An 18,411-nucleotide genomic window follows, 5' to 3' on the forward strand; every position below is an offset into this window, starting at 1 on the left:
GTGACTTCCTCCTCATAACGTAGATGGCTGAAGCATCTGGTAGTTCTTGAACCCAAATCCTGGCATCAGAATGGATACTTCTAGGTTTTGCAGAACTAGATATCTTTCCATTAGGGCCCAGTTCATGAATTTCCAGGTCCCAATAAAAAAGAAAGCAAGAACCTCCCCAAAACCTAAGAACTGCTTATGTTTGTTGCAATTAAGACGTCAAGCATTAGACAGGGCTAGCAATTTGCACAGGAGCTTAGAAGTGTCCAGATCACTAGACATCACAGGTATGTCAGCCTTTCTTACATATTATAGGGAAAATATTGCAGTTCATACTGAAATGTTAGTTTTTTCTATGACTGGAAATAAAAATACAGACCTACTTTACTGCGTAACTGTAAGTATCCCTTATTGTACTGCATATGAATCACTTTGAAGGCTCAGCACGCATGATCTAAAGTGCTATATTGATTAATAATGCTTAGCATTTATATAAACTTTTTTCAAAGTCTGAGGTTTCATGTACGTTTATCTTAGTAAATTAACAAGTCAATAAACAGTGTAGGATCCCAGCAGGGTCATCGGAAGCAATCAGTAGAAATTCCTACCTCCACAGGATAATAAGCACAATTAAATCAAGATCACTACGGGAGAGTCCATCTGAAATGGCAGCCAATTGTGAAGATCTCTATATTTTGTTAACTTTTTTTCTGGTTTTGTTACGCGTCTTTTTTTGAAAAAAAATACAGTCTGTTCTGTCTCACACATTCTCTCTCTTGTGGCAGGAGCTCCTTGCACCTTATAAATTCAGTTATTTGAGAGTCCCAATTTCTTTGCTGTGGCTCATATGTTCTCTTAGTGTTGCAGAAGTGAGCAGAACAAACTTATCCATGACTTTGTACAGTAAAGCATTCCATTAGATAAAAGCAAAGTGACTAGTGGGGTGCCTGAAGGAATATTTTAGCTTGTCATTCTTTTTTCAAACATGACAAAAGCCTACTGTTCCTTGAACGGAAAAAAGAATCTGCTAGTCAAAATTAATACACCTTCTGGTGCATCATTCAAAGTGCTTTACCTTCAGCCTGGAAATAGGACACTTTGCATTATGCTCCTATATCAAATACCAACTCTCACCCCTCCTGAGCATCCTTATTTGCCATCTTTCTGCATTCTTGGTTCCGCATTCCATAAACCAGGAAATAAAATGTAACTCAGTTGGCTCAAAGATGAAAATTTTCATTAGGCTTTTTTAAAAGACAGCAATTTGATTTCTTTGCTCTGTAAATAATAATGCTAAATGTCCTGACAAGTGCTTTTGAATAAAGGTTTCAGAATGCTTTTCCTATTGATAGTGCAATAATTTTACCAATAATTTTCTTTCCTTAGGTAATCTTGAGAACAGTAATTTTGTAAGGCAGTTTAGAAATCAGTGAGGGACTGAATTTTTAGAACTGCAAGTTTATGGTGATGCTGAAAGTTGTCCTTTTAAATTCAGAATGCTGTCAAGAACACATTTTCCAGGATTCTGTGTGGAAATTTGACCAACTGGTAGAAACTGATAAACATTTGTTGTTAAGATCTACCTTTACAAACAAATGAGCTATGGCTAACCTTTTGTAGGTTTCTTGAGACATGTAATTAAAGTACTGTATATGTTAATCACAGAAAACCTCCCATTATCCAATCAGTGAGCCACTTAGAAATTATATATAAAGCCATCTTTATATCACTTGAGGGAAGATGATATACTTAACTCCACTGGAAGTAAAAAGGAAATCCACCTCTGAAACACACACATTTGCACACGAGGCAAATCATAAGCAAGAAAAGATGCAGGCAAGCAGGCCTGTGCTTAAGGAAGAGTAAAACAGATATATTGCTGCCTCACTGGAATGATGTCTCTCTCTCTGAGAAGAGTTAATTGTAAAGGAATTTATAGTTGGAAGTAAACCTCTAAGTGTCAGATATGAACCCACTGGGATGGCTGGGTCAACAGCCATTCGACTTGATAGCTCAATAGAACTAGTTAATCCAATTGGGAATAAATAATGAGGACTTCATTCCCTTCCTGCCCTGTCTATAAGGCTTCCCAGAAACATTTGACTGACCATGACTGAATTAGGTGGTCTATCAAAGTTTTTATGACATGAACACCTGGACACATCTATAGGTGCAGACCTAATTATTTAAATTCACTAGGGAAGTCAAATAGACCTGCCTACACAAGTATATGTTTAGAATCTTCAGAAAAGTGAAATACTTGCGTTGAAGAGCTTTTTCCCCTTCAGGAAGCTGAAGACACTGACTGATAAACCACTGTGTTCTATTCACAGCTTTTCATCCAAGTGGGTAGGATTAATAGATCCCTGTTACAGGGCAGGCATGACTAGCTTTCTAACATAAAAGCTCCTTGTTTTTCCCCTAAGGCTGTGATATACATTTTCAATGGAAATCAATCTTTTGTTCCTCAGGGGAGATCTCTATACTCTGGAGGAACAAACTAAATCTGCTAAAATGTGAGGAACTCTGAAATACAGCACTTTGCACCCTGCCGTGTATGATGCCGCTTTGAACACTGCAAATATTCACATGCTGTTTGTTATTCTTTCTTTCCAATGTGTGCTGTGTGTCCATTTTAAAGCCATCTATATTAGAAATTATGCTTCAGGACTTAGTGCTAGCAAGAAGAAAAACTTTTTAAAGGTGCATTTTGAATGAACTTTTTTCTCCATCTGCACTTTGGTTTTTATTTCTTCTGTGGATAAATGCTTGCAGTAACATCTTCAGTTAGCTGCAAATACCTTGACTTCTGTCACAGGGTCGAATGGCGGAATCAAGTTAGGACCAAATCTTGAGATTATATGGAGAAAAACTAACATGTCAGAGTCAGGTTTGTTTCTTTTGCGTTGGCACAATGATGCATTTTCTGTGCTTGCCTCTTTTTCTGCTGTGCATCATATCCTACAGTATTATTTCTCTCTCTCTCTCTCTCTCTCTCTCTCTCTCTGATACTCATGGGTATTGTTGCAAAGTAGTCTTTTCACTTTGGGTTTTTTAAAACATGGTATTGGAGATCATGCCATAAATCCTTCACCACAAGATGTAGCTTCTTCAGCTATGATTTTCAACATGCCTAGTGCCCCTGGGCGCCATGCAACTTACCTCTGAATAAACATGGATGATTTTGTGACATTAGTTTGTCAGGATTACCATGAGGAATTACATTAATGAAAAGAACTTCTTCCTACTCTGATTTTCTGGCAAAAACAAAGGGTCATGATGCACTACCATGTGGTTAGTGTTTTTTTTTCCTAATGGCAAAGCATCATGGACCCTTAACTCAAAAATCTACAGACGGATATATATGTAAGTATATGAAACATGAGCTGTGACTTGACTGATAGCTCATTGTTTTTACTGACTTCACTTAAAACTAAACAGAATTATGCATGTGTGGTTGGATTGATAATCTACTGTGGATTTGTTTTTCCTTTTGTTCTGCGAATAAAGATGAATTGGTTGTTCAGCTCTGGAGAGTTCACATGTGTTATAACATGGCATGCAAGGATGGGGAAGAGAGTGCAGGAAGACTCACTGCAGGGAAGACAGCGCATGTGCAAATCATCTCAAAGCATAAAGAAAACACAGGTTGTGTGCATGCAGGAAAGGAGGCAGGAGAGGTTGGCTGTATATAAATGATAAAGGGTGGGGTGACTGAGGGTGGCATGATTGTTTCATGAGGTCCCAAAGATGTGGGTTTGGAGGTGGGGTAAATCAGGTGGTTTCCCAGTGGAATCTTTGCCCTCACCTAACTACCAAGATGGTCTCTTGACACCCCAGTTACTCAACGTAACTGTGTCATTGGAGAGGCATACGTTTGATAGGACATGCATTTGTACATATGAACATATGAGATCTGGGTTGAGCAGATCCCATAGGTCTACCTAGGGCTGTAGGCATGGTTTAGAAGTCAGCCTTGTGTTTGTTTGAAGGCTGCTGAAGAGTTTTGGGGCAGCCTTTTGGTATTCTCTTGGGAGTGTAGTTTGTTTTGCAGAGTCAGGAGGGGGGGGGGCTTTTGTCTGTTCCTGAACTCACCAAGGCGGAACAAGAACAGTTCTCTGTAATTTTAACACTCAGAGGTCAAGACTGCACTCTACGTATGGAGAAGAACACACACCTTTCAGAGAGAAGTAGCATGTAAGGGAAGTCAAGTAGGTTTTCTGTTGGTGTTACAAAATTGGCTAGACTACATTGTGAAACTGACTAGTTTGCATTATGAAACTGACTAAATGAAAATACCTTATATATAAGATCAGGTTGTGAAATAGACTAGAGATCCATCATTTCCAGCAAATTGATGTAGCTTACAGATTGATTTATAATCATGTTACTGAGAAGCAAGATTAGTTGCAATACAGTCATTCTGTGCTACAGTGACTGTTTTTTAACGGAGTAGTGGAATTTGATACCATGGAATAGCATGATTATTTTAAGGTGCAAAAGATGAAAGTGTCCCCCCTGCTCTGCCTTCTTTGGCAAAAGCCATTTGACCATTCAGGGTTCTGGGCAGTTGGAAAACTCTAGCATTAAGGAAAAGGGCAAATGGAATGGCAGCTTTTCATCATTACTCTTATACAGTGCTTCCCAACCTTGGGTTCCCAGATATTCTTGAACTACAGCTTCCAGAAACCTCCACCACTAGCTGTGCTGGTCAGGATTTCTGGGAGTGGTAGTCCAAGAACATTTGGGGATGCAAAGTTGGGAACTACTGCTCTAGTATAAAAGTTCATAGCATTAGTTTACTTCTTTGAAAGTTCCACTCAGTTACTAACTTCTTATGACTGCAGCATACTTGCTTGTCTGCTTAATTACGATGATTAATTTCCCTGGCTGCAAGAAGTATCTTAACATTATGTAGGGCACAAATCAAACAGGGAAGGAGTAGACTTGGTTGAGGTAAGAGAGTGATCCAAAGCCATTCTTTGCAGAGTGCTTCGGTAGCATCCAGCATCAGTGGAGAAGAGTACACCTTGCTTTCAAAGGCTTGCTCCAAGAGGCTGCCTTACATACACCACTGCATTTGGCATATACAGTATGTGGGTGAGGATGAGGGAAAGATAATTGATCAGGCATTTGCACATGAAATATATTATCCTGCTGGATCATAAACATGTGTACTCAGAAGTAAGCTGCTTCCAAAGAGATGTGGAAGACTACAACTGTGGAAGTGAGAAAAGGGGCAACAAGGCACATGGCTTGTAATGGCCACTGTGTAGCTAGAATATAGTGAGAGTCAAGTGCAGTAAAATTAGTTTTGGGACTACACCTCAGAATTCTATGCTGGCTGATGGGTGATGGGAGTTTTAGTCCAAAAAGGTAATTTCTCCAAGGTCTGAATGTTGCTCACACACAAACTAGACCACGTGATGGTAAGCTACAATTCCACATGTAGCATGAAGGAGAAAACTTAGTGTTTTTGCAGCACCAGGAGTTTTCCACCTGAAGAACCCAAAGGAGCCCTTTAAATCAAGTTTAGTCCTATTCCCTCCAAACCAAAGAAAATCAGAAAGAAGGATGCCTCCTGACACAAAGAGGGATGGCTGTTCTCCCTATTCTAGATGTTGGATGTTCAGTGTTACTTTGACAAACACCCATTTTAAAACTCTGTCAGCCATTAAACAGCGTTCAACTTCTAGCAATAGCCAAGATGTGGGGATAAAAGATTATATATTCAGAGCTCCTAAGGAAACTGAGAGAACTTGAAGTAAAACAGTTTGTCACAGCAGAATTATGAGCTGTCCAGTTGTCCAACTTTACTTTCTACATCTCATAGGAGGACAAGGAGACAAATCCACTGATATTATAGGAAATTCCTCTTCCTTAACTCCATGTTAAGAGCTTTGCTCATGCCTATTGACTACAAGAGGACTGTCTTCACCCTGGTTATTGTCTGAAGAGAAGGGGTAATCTCGGATTTCAAGTAATTGCTGGGGACAAAAAGGGAAGGAGGAAGCCAGCAACTCAGACTGAACCTAGGGGCTTTGGAGGAAGGTCTGACCACCACTGCTGTTTGCTTCTCCTCTAAGGAAGAAGGCAACCGGCTGCTTCTGCCAACAAAGAATATCTAGCCTATTTGAGCGGCCAGTATTTGCTCCCAGCAAAAAATGACCTTCTCTTCAGACTGTCTTGTCCTTCAGCTTTATCCTGAAAAGAATAGTTTGGGCTGCTTTTCTGTTCTGATACTGGGAGTTGTAGTCCAAGAACATTTGGGGATGCAAAATTGGGAACTACTGCTCTTGTATAAAAGTTTGTAGCATTAGTGGGTAGGAAACAAAGAAAAGAACACTGAAGAAGGGAGAATATCATACCTGTAAGTGGAACTGATACTTTTTATAACTCCTGCACACTGTTTGCAATTAACTGGTCAAAATTCTGTTGCTTCATGTAAGTATGTCACACTAGATTAGGCCCAATGAATCAATGGGATTTAGTGAGTCAACTCTTCCATAAATACTGCTGATTCAAATAGCATACTTTAACTGCACCTTACTATGTTAAAGTAAATCACAGAGTAGGCGCATTTGAACCAATGGGATGTATGGCGCAGTTGACTCACTAACTTCCCATTGATTCAGTGGGTCTACTCAAGTACAATTTACTGTGCTAAGCAATAAGATTTTGCCCACTAGATCTTTGTTGCAGAGCTTGCTCAGGGAGAAATGTAGATTGTACTAAACCCAAGCTCCCAATTTCATCTCCCTCCAACACATTTGCATTTGTTTCTTTGAAAGCAGAAGTGTATCATGGTACATTGGAAAGCAATTTCAGGCCACTTTGATCATGCAAGCGGGTAAAAGAAGAATTGCTTTTGGCAGGTTTTCATTGCTATCCGTTTCAAGCATGAGCAATAGCTACCATTCTACAAGGCATTTCAATAAATCAGTTTTACTGTGTATACAATTTCTACTAAATTCTGCCTGTCACTTTTAGTACAACTGAAGAATAGCCTGTCATTGGGGGCATATGTCAGTAATACAAACATGAAGACACCATTTTGAAACTGACCAACATGTGGTCAGAAAACATACTCTGTTTGCTGCCAAGAATGAGATGTAGACAAAGTTCTAAATTTGCCCCCAGACATTTAAAATTTATTGATATTGTTCCTGTTCATTTTCTTTTGAACAAATAAAATAGGGGTTGGCAAATTTTGGTTTTTGAGATAGCAGGAATAGGCAAATTGTGATCTTCCAGCATATCTGGGATTGAAGCACAGTTGGAGTTGTAGTCCAGCTGTTGCCCTGAAGGTGTGGAACTGTAGAACCCTATCAGTTACTTGAGATAATGTAGCTGTACTCTTATCTATTAGATTGCTCTCCATGGTCCTGAAACAAGATCTAATGGCTCATTCTTGCAGAACTGGCCATGGTCTTGAATATAACCTATAGTGAGCTATCCACAGTGAAGTGAATTGAATGATAGCCTTTGGATTTAATGTAGGTCATTAACATGTATTGAGCCTTCTAGGGTATTACTTGAGTAATGTTGTTAATTTGTTTAGTTTAAAATTTATAAGAGCACTGTAAACATTGGCATATAATGTGAAGATTTGTTGTACACATGTTGCAGCATCTTAGTAGTGCACGGCAGGTGTCCAAATGATTGCTTTTAAAGGAGATTATCTCATAATCCTGCTGCTGTTTATATCTAGCAAGGGAAAAGCCAAAGTAAATGCCTGTAAAGGAACTCATAATTAGAGATGTGAATAATGGAGACAAATAATATTTGTGGTTCAATTATTTGTATTTTAGTAATTTGTGTCCCTTTTAATTAGATGATCTATGATGGGAAAGTGTCCAATTCAGCTCAGTCAATTATGCCTTACTCTGCTTTTTTTTCTCCTGACACTGAGCATATTCAGAGTAAATTGGCAGTGTAACTTTGATTTCATCAAATATATTTCAGTAAATTTCTGGAAATGGGTCAATATCAGTAACACCTTTTTTTTCTTTTAGTAAACCATTCTTTCATGGAGTTGTGTTTATAGGGTGTGTTTACACTGAGAAAATATGTTGAATCTATTAATGTACTATTCAACCTTATGCTACAGAAAGAAAACTAAGGTGACTAATACTTGGAACGTGTAAAGACACTAAGACATCAGTGATGGAAGCAGCTGGATAGTAATTTACTTCTTTGCATTCTGCATCCCTGCAAAGGAAATGTAGGTCTTTTTCTTAACTAAATTGTAACAGGGGGGTTCACACAGCCCCCCTAAAGTGCTGGACCCACATGTGAGTTTCATCAACTGGCCTTGCTTCTAGTGCTAACGCATAGGACTAGCCATGTATTAAGTAATCAAAGAAGCCCTCTGTGTGTACTGTTCCACCTTATAAGGGCAATCTTCAGCTAATCAGGATTTCTCCTTCATATGGAGGAACTGTGTGTATGTAGCATTGGTGTGCATAAGAGCCCTTCCTATGGTTGGCAGATACTTGAGGTGTAAGGCATGTTCTGTGGATCTCCTAACAAAGTCCTTGTAAAACTCTTGTGGATAAAAAGCTGTTTGGAGCATTGTATGTAATGTTTTGAAACAGAGTAATTCTAGAATTAAGGATCCAAGTGTCTGATTTTTTTAAAGTGTATTTTTAAAGTTCTTATCGGAAAGCAGCTTTTCCCTACCTGATGGCCTCCAAGCTTTTCTGTACAACCATTCCCAACTTTTCCAGTAACCATGGCCAAGGTTCATGGAGGAACTTGGGCTAAAGTATGTTGAATAATATATTTAATCTTACACTATATTAAGCTTGTTATTGGCTTGTGCTGGCTGAATTCACAAAATCTGTAGTCGGACTATATGGATTAGGTTTGCTTTGCACTCAGTATGCTGAAGAATTGTTTTGTTTTGTTTTTAGCCACAGAACCAAGTCTTCAGGCTGGCCTCCTCCTTCAGGATCCTGGACCTTGAACCAGGGATCTTCCTATGGATGGGAGATGACGGCAAACAGAGATGGGAGAGACTACTTCATCAAGTATGTTAACACAGCTATCTTACAATTTGTATATGGACACTTCAGTGTAGCGTTCAGGCCTGTTCGATTCAGTTTTGTTAACCATTAAAAGTAATACTTTGTGCCAAAATGGCAGACTCTTTACTCTCTGAGTAGGTAAAATTAAAAAAATAATTACATAAATGTAACAGATAATATGCCAGAATAAATTACAACAATATCAACGCCATAGTTTTCTACTTTTCTTTCTGTAAACTGTCTTTCAAATGAGTCTTGAATTCCACTTTTTATTAATTTCTCCACTATGATAATAAGGGTACTATTCATATACAGGTTATATACAGGGGTTTTTTCCCTCTCTATTGAAAATGCTGCCTGAATATAATACAATACAATGTGTCTTGGGGTGTTACCTGAAGCACTTGGAGTTAAGCTGGAAGCACTGGGAGGCCTCATGGTTGGTCTGGAAGGATCTGCAGTAGCCTTATGAATGTAAGCAGGCTTTGAGGATCTTCACTAATGTGTATGAGAACCCACTGGAAGACTCCTGAGACCTGTATGTATATATAAACTGAGATCACCGGAGCTTGCCTGCGGGTTTCAGGAGAACAGTTTGATGTCTAGGCTAGCCCATGACATTCTACTGCCTGAGGCAAAGGATAAGATGAGGCTTCTTCCATTCCACACAAATAAACTGAATGAACTAGTGGTTAAGTCTGATTTCAGACATGGCAACTGGATAGCTCACCAGAGGATAGCAGGTTATCCTAAGATGGTGTGAGCGGGGCAGGCTGCATGAAAAAAAGATGATTCTGTCATTCAGCAGAAGGAAGTGGCCCCTGAACTGCTGCTCTTCTGTGTCACCCACCATTTGATGCCTGCGATGACTGCCTTACTTTGAGTAATGATGCACAGGTATATATCAGTGGCAGTTAGTGGCTTATGTTTTGTTGGTGATACCTTAGTACCATTAAAACGAGGATGTTTGGAGGCTTTTAAACATGTAATAAAAGTGCCTTGATTATAGCCTGACTATTCAAAAGGGCTGTATATAACAAAGCAATTATATGTGTTCTTATATAAAGTTGTATAAAGGGTGCCAATTTGAAAATTGAATAGTTTGTAATACATATATGTAGGACTGTCCTGTAGCTATGACTGAAATATTAGTGTGTAATGCAATTATGGAAGAATGACCAGGATAAGCTCGCAAAATGTTTGAAAAGTTTGTTGTGTTTGAACTTTTTTTTGCTCCTTTCTCCGTCAGTGTGTGTGTTCTTCAAGATAAAATGCTCTTTGTTTTTCCCATGAAGACCATTGAGGCCACAGCCAACACCTCTGAGGCTTGGGAGGATAGATATTCAGACATTCAGCTCTCCCTGTCTGTTTACAGACATTTTTCACTAATATTATCCAGTCACATTTATTCCTATGTCCTACATGTGGATAATTTCTTCCTGGGCACTCAGCCTGTAGCACTCAGCCTGTCGAACCAAGTGCTACAGGCTCAGTGAATACCTCGCTGTTCGCAATTAATGGAAAGAACTGGCAAGTGGAGTTTTTGTTTTATGGTCCCCTCATTATGTGCTTGAATGCTCCTCATGTTTGAAGAAGCGTCTCTGATTTGAAGGTCTGTAGGTTTCAAGGTATTGCTTGAAATGCAGTGAATTGCCCAAGGCCATGTTATTCAGCATTCTGCATGTAGAGCACATCACCATTCAAAACAAGGAGAGGGAAAGGATGGGGAAGAAGGCCAAAGCAAGAGGAAAGAAGGACAGGGAGAAATACACGTTGCATCATCTCCCTTTCAAGGTTCCTTGTTCTCCCCTTGTTGTACCCTCTGGTTTTATCAAAAGCCTAGGCACGCACAATCTCATTCTAAAGGCACAGGTTGCTGACCTCTGGGAGCAACTCTCAGTTCTGAAACAAAAGTTCTGTACACAGAAAAACCAGGATGAGAAAGGCTGGTGTGTGTGTGTGTGTGTGTCTGTGTCTGTGTCTGTGTCTTTTTGGTCCCAGGTGAATAACCTCCCCCCGCCCCTTCTCAGGCATTTTGAGAACTGGTTTTCACACTTAGTGTACTTCTGATTTGCTGGTGATTGTGCTTGGTTTTAGTGCTGTACTGGTTTGCTTTTGTTTTTACTCTTTGTGTCTCATTTTCTTGGCTGAAACCCAGTGATACATCCCAACTAAAGTAGGCCCATTGAATCAGTGTGGATTTGGTGAGTCAGCTCCTCCATAAGTTCCGTTGATTGAATGAGCTACTCTTGATGCAACTTACTACATGTGATGCCTGTAGTCCCTGTGTTTCCATTTGCATTTTAAATTTGTTTACGCATTGGACAACACAGAGTGAATGCCAGTTATCAGGTGATCCAAAAGTGTAAGCAAGTGTAAATAAGAATAAATCCAAAAAAAATCAGAGCATTCCAAGAATATTGAGGCAGTGAAGAAGATCCCAGCCTATTTAAAAAAAATGAGGGGGAAGAAAATAAGCCTAATAGGCTTTGATGTATGGCAATAGGTGATGTTACCTTTCCTTCTGTGAAGGTGGAGGTGGTGATAATAATGGGCCAGATTTAACAGGGTGGAGTTCTGCTCATGACAACAGTGGAAAAGAGGGCAGCAGGACTTTCCACTAATTTCCATCTGCCTACTTCAGTTTCCTTCTGCAAGCAATTGAGAGTGTACTAGAACAGTATGAGAGACTGCAGGAGAGTGAGAGAGCCAGCAAACTTACTTCCCTTCTTCCTTTAGTGGGATCCTTTAGTCGATTGAATGCACTTGTGTGCTGGGCAAAATACACAGAAGCACACAAGTGGACCTACAGACCAATGTATTCAGTGGTTTGTGATAAATACTGGTTGTTCATGAGACTCTCAAATTTGCATTTAACTGTTGAGCCCTGCCATCTTTTGGGGGAGGTACGTGCAAAATCTTTTTTTATTAAGTACTGTATTGTATATTTTATATCCACCAGTAGCCTTGTATTGCTGCCTCAGTTCCCAAAATGATATGATTTTACAGTATATAGCCCAAAGGAGTGAATTGTAATACATTTGTTCCCATGTTTCCTTTAGTTCCTTGGTTGCTTCTGCCTTGTGTTCCCTTAAGCATCCTGAAGGAAATCATGTAATAACCCATGCCTCATCTGAATGAGTTTTGTTTTTCTTTACTGAAACTGTTTTCATGGCTGCTTTCTGTAGCCCTGAGCAAGCCAAACTCCATCATTTATATTATTAATGACATGTCACTGGTAGGCCCTGCTCCCTAACAGCTTATAACACCAACAGTATTCAGTGCTGAGGCTCACAAACATACTCACCCATTTATGCTTCAAAATCAATAACAAACAAATGGGAAGGTCAAGATCCTTGACTCCCTTTTACTTACAGTTTCTAGCATTCTGTCTACTTGTTATTTCATATGTTCTCTGAGTATACACATTCTTCCTTTTCTAAGTACTGGACCTATATTTTTCTTTAATGCAAATGTTTTTATTACAGTACTTTTGAATTAAACATAATTAGAGTGTGAAATCATAAGTATTTGTGGTGTTAAAAATCCATGTGCAGCCACTTTAGGTAGACAGAAGTGTTCTAGACCTACCCTCGTAATTTTTTACTTTGTTGCCCTTCTGCACATAGAAGGCAATGGTTGAAATGCAGTAGTAAATCACAGCTAAAGCAGGTGCCTTTAATCAATGGAACTTACATAGGGCTTGACTCTCCCATTCCCTATGGATTAATTGAACCTACAGTAATTACAATTGGATTTCAGCCAGTGAGTCTGAAGCAGGGATCCTCTGCTGTCTATGTGTGCTGTCCTTGTGGTAAGGAATCTGAATGCCCAGGGTTGTAATTGCGGGATTCCAGATTGCATGGGGTTGTCTGGATAGCTCAGTTATTAGGTTTCTGGCTGCAGAGCCAGACACTGGGAGTTCAATTCCCCATTGGGGATAGATAGTGGAAGCCTTCATTTTCAGAGTTTAATGGATCATATGCCACAATTCCTGTGTAAGGAGGGCAATGGAATTAGAGGTGGAAGGGGCAGAATTAGAGAGCACTCCCTCTACCCAGAATTAATTTACAGATTTTTAATGCCTGGATGGACATCTTGACGCTTATTGGTGCAGGCATGAAACCTGTTCATGAGACAGGTTTCTCAAGTGCTGCATTCTAGAAGAGCAATTTTTAAATAAAAAGATGCAGCACTGCATGTTTTTTGGAATCAGTGTGCTTCAGTTCCACATAGTCCAAAACTTTTGGGTTGCAAAATGAATGCACAGTCAGTAAGATATTAATGTTCTGTATAATCATTAAATTAACAGCTCTTATGTACACTATTCAGATACACCTAAATTGTACTTTGCATGGTATGATAGATCTATAGATCAATCCACCAAAAGCAAGCAAATATTGCACCCATATTTTTGAGATGTGTCTGTGACGTGTTGGTGGAGACACTGGAAACTATGTGCATCATGGCATTATTTTGCTTCAAGCACTGTTTTTAGTGGAACCAATTCATATATGTTGTTCATCATCAGGTGATATAGACGTGATAATATAATTTCACTGTGAATATGGAAATTTACAGCAGTTAAGGGGTATTACAATAATAGAACTTGGTACCCTACAAAATATGAACAAGCAAGATTGTGGGTGAATGCATATAATAAATAATAAACCATGAGCCATGAAGTCAGTTCTGACATATGATGATCCTTTTCAGGGTTTTCTAGGTAAAGAATATTCTGAAATGTTTTACCATTCCCTACTTCTGAGACTGTGCAGCTTGCCCAAGCCCAAACAGGCTGGCTGTACTCACAAAAGACACAGTGGGGAATTTTTAGTGGAATCAATTCATGCATGCAGCTGTTCATCACCAGGTGATAAGAAGTAATAATATAATTTCTGCAGCCAGATACCTAAGTTACTGAGCTAACCAGCCAGCATGCATATAAAAACTGAAATTACAGATGTCTTGCTATGTTTGTCCTAAAGAGTCCTGGTTGCCTTAGTAGCTTTTAAATGGGAGGAATAGGAAAGCATGAAATTCAGCTGAATCCATCTTTGGGCAGCCAGATGAAGTGTGGAACAAATGTGGTACTGCCTGTACTAAGCCTCTGTAGGCCGCCACTGCAGTTCTTCATCATGTTATGATTGATTTGCTTGCAGAGCCAGAGTCAGCAAAAAGCAATTTGCAGTCCAGCGGCATTGTGATCAAGTTGTGTTGAATCACTTTAATGTTTGAGGGTGCCTTTCAAAAAGCAATGCTGTGTTTGCGAAGTCTCTGAGGATTTGCCTGGTTTAGGGAGTGTTTTCATAGTCTTTTCCCTTTGGGAAAAAAAGAAGTTTAGGTGTAATTCTAGCCAGTTCACCTAAAAATGTGGTGGTTTCAAGCTCCTGATAGCATTGGAAGTACTGCTAAAACTCTGGATCCCAAGTCTTCTCTATTAAAATATTTTGGTGGCATCATATTTTGCCCTCATCACCTCCCCTTTCTGAATCTGATGGTGTCTCAAACACACTCTTTACTTTGAAGGCAGTTAGAAACAAAATGGATTCTCAGTGTCTACAAATCCCAATGTAAAAGAAAGAGGTTGATCCCTCTATAGAAAGAGAGATGGAGAGAGAGATAACAAACTGTGGACCTGAAGCAGATGAAGTGAAATGAATCTGTTTCTATAAGCCAACACTGAGCAGAAGACACCCATAAGGAATAATGGATTGAGTTAGCAGGGACAGATTTGGCTGGATTTGTAGAATTGTGCCATGTAGCATTGTCCCTTCAATGCTATTGAATTTGACATGCTAGCAAAGTGTACTGATGTCTATGATGATCCTTTCAGAATATTCTGTTTTGCTATATGCAAAGAAAATAAATTGTGAGTTAACATTACTATACAGTATTAGGGTAAGATCCAGAGCCTCATATGTACAGCCATTCTTTTCTGTTGATTAAAGGTATGAAAAAGAAATGGAAATCATAGTCTGTTTTCATCTGAATACAATATACTTTGTTCAGTCCAATGCATACAGTATTGATACCTCTGTTAATTAGTAAACTAATTAGCAATGGCAGTGAAATGAAACCATGCCTGTCACGGAAACAATTCACTGTGGTTCCTAAAGGGCCACCTCATAGAAGCTTCAAGCTTTAAGATTTAATTCTTCTGCAGCCCGGATCAAAACTTGGGCTGGAAAAAAAATGTCCTGGTCGCCATGATCCCATCCCCATTTCTCCCCCAAAGCACTCCCTTCACTTTTCTCTCTATTTAAACAGCAGATTTACATGGTGGTGGTTGGTGAAATGGAAGTAGAGGGGAAAGGGGGGGTGTCTTTTACTTTTTTCATTGTTCTGATAGCTAGCCTGGCACTGTGGTGGAAAGACAAGTGACCTATGAAATTTTACTGTTCCTAAGGTCTACTGTAAAAGCAGTAAATGGACCCAGCATCTCTTTTAAGTCTTTGAGTACCATTGGTTTTATTCACTCTTCTACTCCATTTTAGCAGGCCTAATTGTGGGTTAGGAGTGTGCTGTAAACTATGGTGTTCCTTCAATTCACTAGGGACCCAGCTTTCAGCCTGGTGGCCAGCGATCCTTTTGTTTCTGATCATGGGGCATTCTTGGCAAAGATACTGGAGTGGCTTGCCATTTCCTACTCCAGGTGGATTGCGTTTAGTCGGAACTCTCCACTATGTCCTGTCCGTCTTGGGTGTCCCTGCACGGCATAGCCCATAGTTTCTCTGAGTTACTCAAGCCCCTTCGCCACGACAAGGCAGCAATCCATGAAGGAGGTGTGATGGCAAGAGGAGAAGGGGACGACCAAGGATGAGATGCCTGGACAGTGTCTGCGAAGCAACCAACATGAACCTGACACAACTCCGGGAGGCAGTAGAAGACAGGAGGGCCTGGCGTGCTCTGGTCCATGGGGTCACGAAGAGTCGGACACGACTAAACGACTAAACACACACACGGCCAGCGATCACAACAACAACTTGCCCATGGATTAAATGGTGCCCCGTGGTCTCTCAGCAGCTGTCACCACATTTTGTGCCACTACTGTGGCTGGCTAGGCCAATGAAAATTCAGCCAGCTATTAGATGCAAAAACGAGGAAGTTTTCACTCAGGTCCACCCATGGACTATAATATACAGTGGCCCACCTCTCTCTAGTTTAGTTTGCTTTCAGACTTTGTTATTCAACAATATTGTTGAATCATGGTTCATACCTTAGTTTTGTATGTCAATGTTCATCACAGCTTTATTGGGGAATGCCTTTGTGATAATTAGAGTGGTTGGGTGCATCAGGCTGTATCCAGTTAAAGGGATGGGAGCAGACAAGCCCTTCCTTTTTCTAAGCTATGGATCATATCAGGGATTTTGGAGGGAGGTCTGGCTGGGATGTGTTAGCTCAGGTGGGTTGCTTTGGTCATCACATCATACAGCATCGGGTCCTCTTAAGTCAGTGGTTCTTAACCTTTTTGAAAGAAATGCCCCCTCGAGCCATTGAGGAAGTTCTCATCACCCACCTCCCCATGGCGGTGGCATGGCAGCAGCACCAGATCTGCTGCCAGCACCAAGTGTTCTGGAACTGCCTGCTAGCTCCGCTGCCAGCACTGCGGCTGCAGCCACCTTCTCAGGTTTGGCTCTCTCCATCACCCCCATACCGCCCCCCCATCTGTTCCTTCGTCCCCGCGTCACCTCTTTTCGTACCATCACCCTCTGGGACACAATATTGCCCAGGTTAAGAACCACTGCTCTAAGTGATCTTCCCGGGGGGGCACCCTATTTCCTGTCATCTTGGTTATCCAGCAGTGGACTGGGAGGTCACATCAGTTGGCAAATAAGTTGCTTGGCTTTGGGATCTGGTGCCATGTTCCCCACTACATTACTTTGCTGCTGTTCCCTATAAAAATGCAGCTATCACTTTATCCACTTCCACCACCTATGTGTGCAGTGTGTTTTTTGTGGAGTGCTGGTGGTGAAACCACAGTCCCAGACATGTGGCCTGGGTTCCAAAAGTGTTTTCTTATGGCTTCTTTTGAAGTTTTGCTTGTTTTTAACTGTGATCATCAGTTTCTTAAAGTTATCCTTGCACAAGTCTGCATTATGATGTGGAGGCAGAGAGGGTAGTGAATGCTCATATAAACATTAGGAGCCTAACAGACTATTTGACGTGACAATACGTATTGTCACATTGCTTATTGAGGGACTTTGAAATGTATGTGATTATGAAAAAATGAGCAATCATTATTATTATTATTACTCTCAGGAAAATGATATACTTAAGCTGCTGTAACCAATAAAGATGTGGCTAAGACTTTATCCACTTTCAGTAAATATGTGTGCAGTGTGTGTGTAGGCAGTGCTTATATATAGTGCTTGTCCTTAAAATAAGTTGTTTGGTCATTTAAAGACCTTATTAAAAATACTTACAGTTTTTATAAAAAAAATTGCAGTGTACAGCTTTTTGATTCAGTTTTACCATAGCAACAGAAATTAAGCATGCAAGCCAAGAAACCAGCTGACTATGAAAAGAGTAGTTCAAATTCCTTGTGTTGGTAGCAGCAGCTTATTGAACAGTTTTATACAAAATGGAAATGTTACTCCTGGACTTCAGACAGAGGAAATAATTAGCTGGTACAGTATTGCAAGTGAGGAGGAACCAGACAGGTGTTGCCCTCAGGGACTTGATCAGTTTTTGATCATTAAAATCCACATATATGTTGTAATTTTGGATACCGAAAGCTTGCATTATAATAATATTTACGTATGCCTTAGTATGATTTCAAGAACAATAATGCCATCCTGAATGTAAATATGTATGTGCAAAAGTACAAATATATTTTAAATGCATGCTGTGTATTATTTTGTTACAGGTTATGTTACATATATGTTTTGCCTATAATGTCACGTGAAGTATGGTTAAGATTGCTGATCTCACACAAAGACTACAATGGGATGTACAGAATTACATGCAGCACTAAAAAGTGGTTAAATGTGAGAGCATGTAGTCTGCTAAAAGGTATTAGCTGTGTAAAAAAAAAATAACATGTATATGGTTCTTTCCTCATATGCATGCTGTTTCTGTACACCTATATTGTTCCTACTTCTTAGAAAAGTAACTTTTTGGTCTACAGTGCCCAGAATTCCTGAGCCAGCATAGCCACAGATCTTGAGGGAGTTCGATTCTAGAAATGTAGCTTTCCTAGTCTCTGATTGTTGCTCACACTTTGGGGCAGCACATATACTAAAAGCCTGCTAACGTTACACAAGCAATAATGACCTGCCTTTAAAAAGAAGGATTTGAGGTACTTGTGGTTTTCGGGTCAGGGATTTTGGAAGGCAAACAAGGACTGCTCCCAACTCCACTACATGGTTTTTCTGTCTGCCATCTGTTCCTT

General features: G+C 40.0%; 1 protein-coding gene across 8 annotated transcripts in view; it reads left to right on the forward strand.

Moving 5' to 3' along the window:
• The window catches only part of FRMPD4 (FERM and PDZ domain containing 4), a 403,518-nt gene that overhangs the window by 299,659 nt on the left and 85,448 nt on the right, over positions 1–18,411 (forward strand). For all 8 annotated transcript variants that reach the window (XM_072994369.2, XM_020786781.3, XM_072994367.2 and 5 more), the window contains exon 2: positions 8,904–9,020. In XM_072994369.2, coding sequence (XP_072850470.2) covers positions 8,983–9,020 — 38 coding nt within the window. In that variant the 5' untranslated portion in view covers positions 8,904–8,982. The remainder of the gene's footprint in view (positions 1–8,903; positions 9,021–18,411) is intronic.

The sequence above is a fragment of the Pogona vitticeps genome, chromosome 3 (assembly GCF_051106095.1).
Source record: "Pogona vitticeps strain Pit_001003342236 chromosome 3, PviZW2.1, whole genome shotgun sequence".
NCBI lineage: Eukaryota > Metazoa > Chordata > Lepidosauria > Squamata > Agamidae > Pogona > Pogona vitticeps.